The 1,067-nt window shown below is 45.3% G+C and overlaps 1 protein-coding gene across 1 annotated transcript in view; it reads right to left on the bottom strand.

Annotated features, from left to right (window-relative positions):
- Nucleotides 1-264: 264 nt before the first annotated feature.
- Nucleotides 265-1,067, bottom strand: part of LOC140967016 (uncharacterized) — a gene marked incomplete at its 3' end in the record, with an annotated part of 2,607 nt that continues 1,804 nt past the window's right edge. Inside the window, exon 2 of the mRNA XM_073427350.1 lies at nucleotides 265-1,037. Within this exon, the coding sequence (XP_073283451.1) occupies nucleotides 265-1,037 (773 nt within the window). The remainder of the gene's footprint in view (nucleotides 1,038-1,067) is intronic.

The raw sequence follows: 1,067 nt of genomic DNA, 5'->3' as shown, positions 1-1,067 counted from the left end.
TTGAGTTTTGTTAGCTCAGGGTCTCGGTCCTGGTTTAACTTTACAATCTCTTGCAGACATGGCCTCGCGGAGAGTGAGGCCAGGGTGATCTTGCTCTCATTTTTCCGACTCAGAGCATCGGCCACCTTGTTTGCTTTACCTGGATGGTAACTTATAGTCAAGTCATAATCCTTCAGTAGTTCGATCCACCGCCTTTGTCTCATGTTAAGTTCCTTTTGGGTGAACAGGTATTTGAGGCTCTGGTGATCTGTGAAAATTTCGCACTTGGCGCCATAGAGATAGTGTCTCCAGATTTTTAAGGCAAAAACAACTGCTGCTAGCTCCAGATCATGCGTAGGGTAGTTTTGCTCGTGCTGTTTCAACTGCCTTGATGCGTAGGCGATCACTCTTCCTTCTTGCATGAGCACGCATCCCAGACCTTCCTTAGATGCGTCATTGTAGATGGTGAATTCCTTATCTTCCGTGGGTAAGATCAGTACTGGCGTAGATGCAAGCTTTTCTTTTAATGTTTGAAAACTTTTCTCGCAACTTTCGTCCCAGACGAACTTGGAATTCTTCTGAGTGAGTTTCGTCACTGGTATGGCGATCGAAGAAAAACCTTCAACGAATTTCCTGTAATAACCTGCTAGTCCAAGAAAGCTCCTGATGTCTGTGGCGTTCTTAGGTTTCGGCCACTCTGTAATTGCCTCGACTTTCCTGGGATCCACTGATACTCCTGCTTCAGAGATTACGTGTCTTAAGAAGGATACGCTCTTTAGCCAGAACTCACATTTCTTAAACTTAGCATAGAGCTCCTTTTCTCTCAAAGTCTGAAGTGCAATGCGCAGATGCTCTTCTTGATTTCGCTCGTTGGAAGAATAGACGAGGATGTCGTCAATAAATACTACTATGAACTGATCCAGGAATGGTTTGAAAACTCTGTTCATTAGGTCCATGAAGGCTGCAGGTGCGTTGGTCAGCCCGAAAGGCATCACTGTGAACTCATAATGTCCATATCTTGTCCGAAAAGCTGTTTTAGGGATATCTTCCGCCCTGACCTTCAGTTGGTGGTATCCCGTCCTCAGATC

This window comes from Primulina huaijiensis, unplaced genomic scaffold, assembly GCF_012295235.1.
Source record: "Primulina huaijiensis isolate GDHJ02 unplaced genomic scaffold, ASM1229523v2 scaffold22151, whole genome shotgun sequence".
NCBI lineage: Eukaryota > Viridiplantae > Streptophyta > Magnoliopsida > Lamiales > Gesneriaceae > Primulina > Primulina huaijiensis.
Note: the sequence above shows the minus strand (reverse complement) of the source record. Positions and strands in the feature narration are given on the sequence as shown.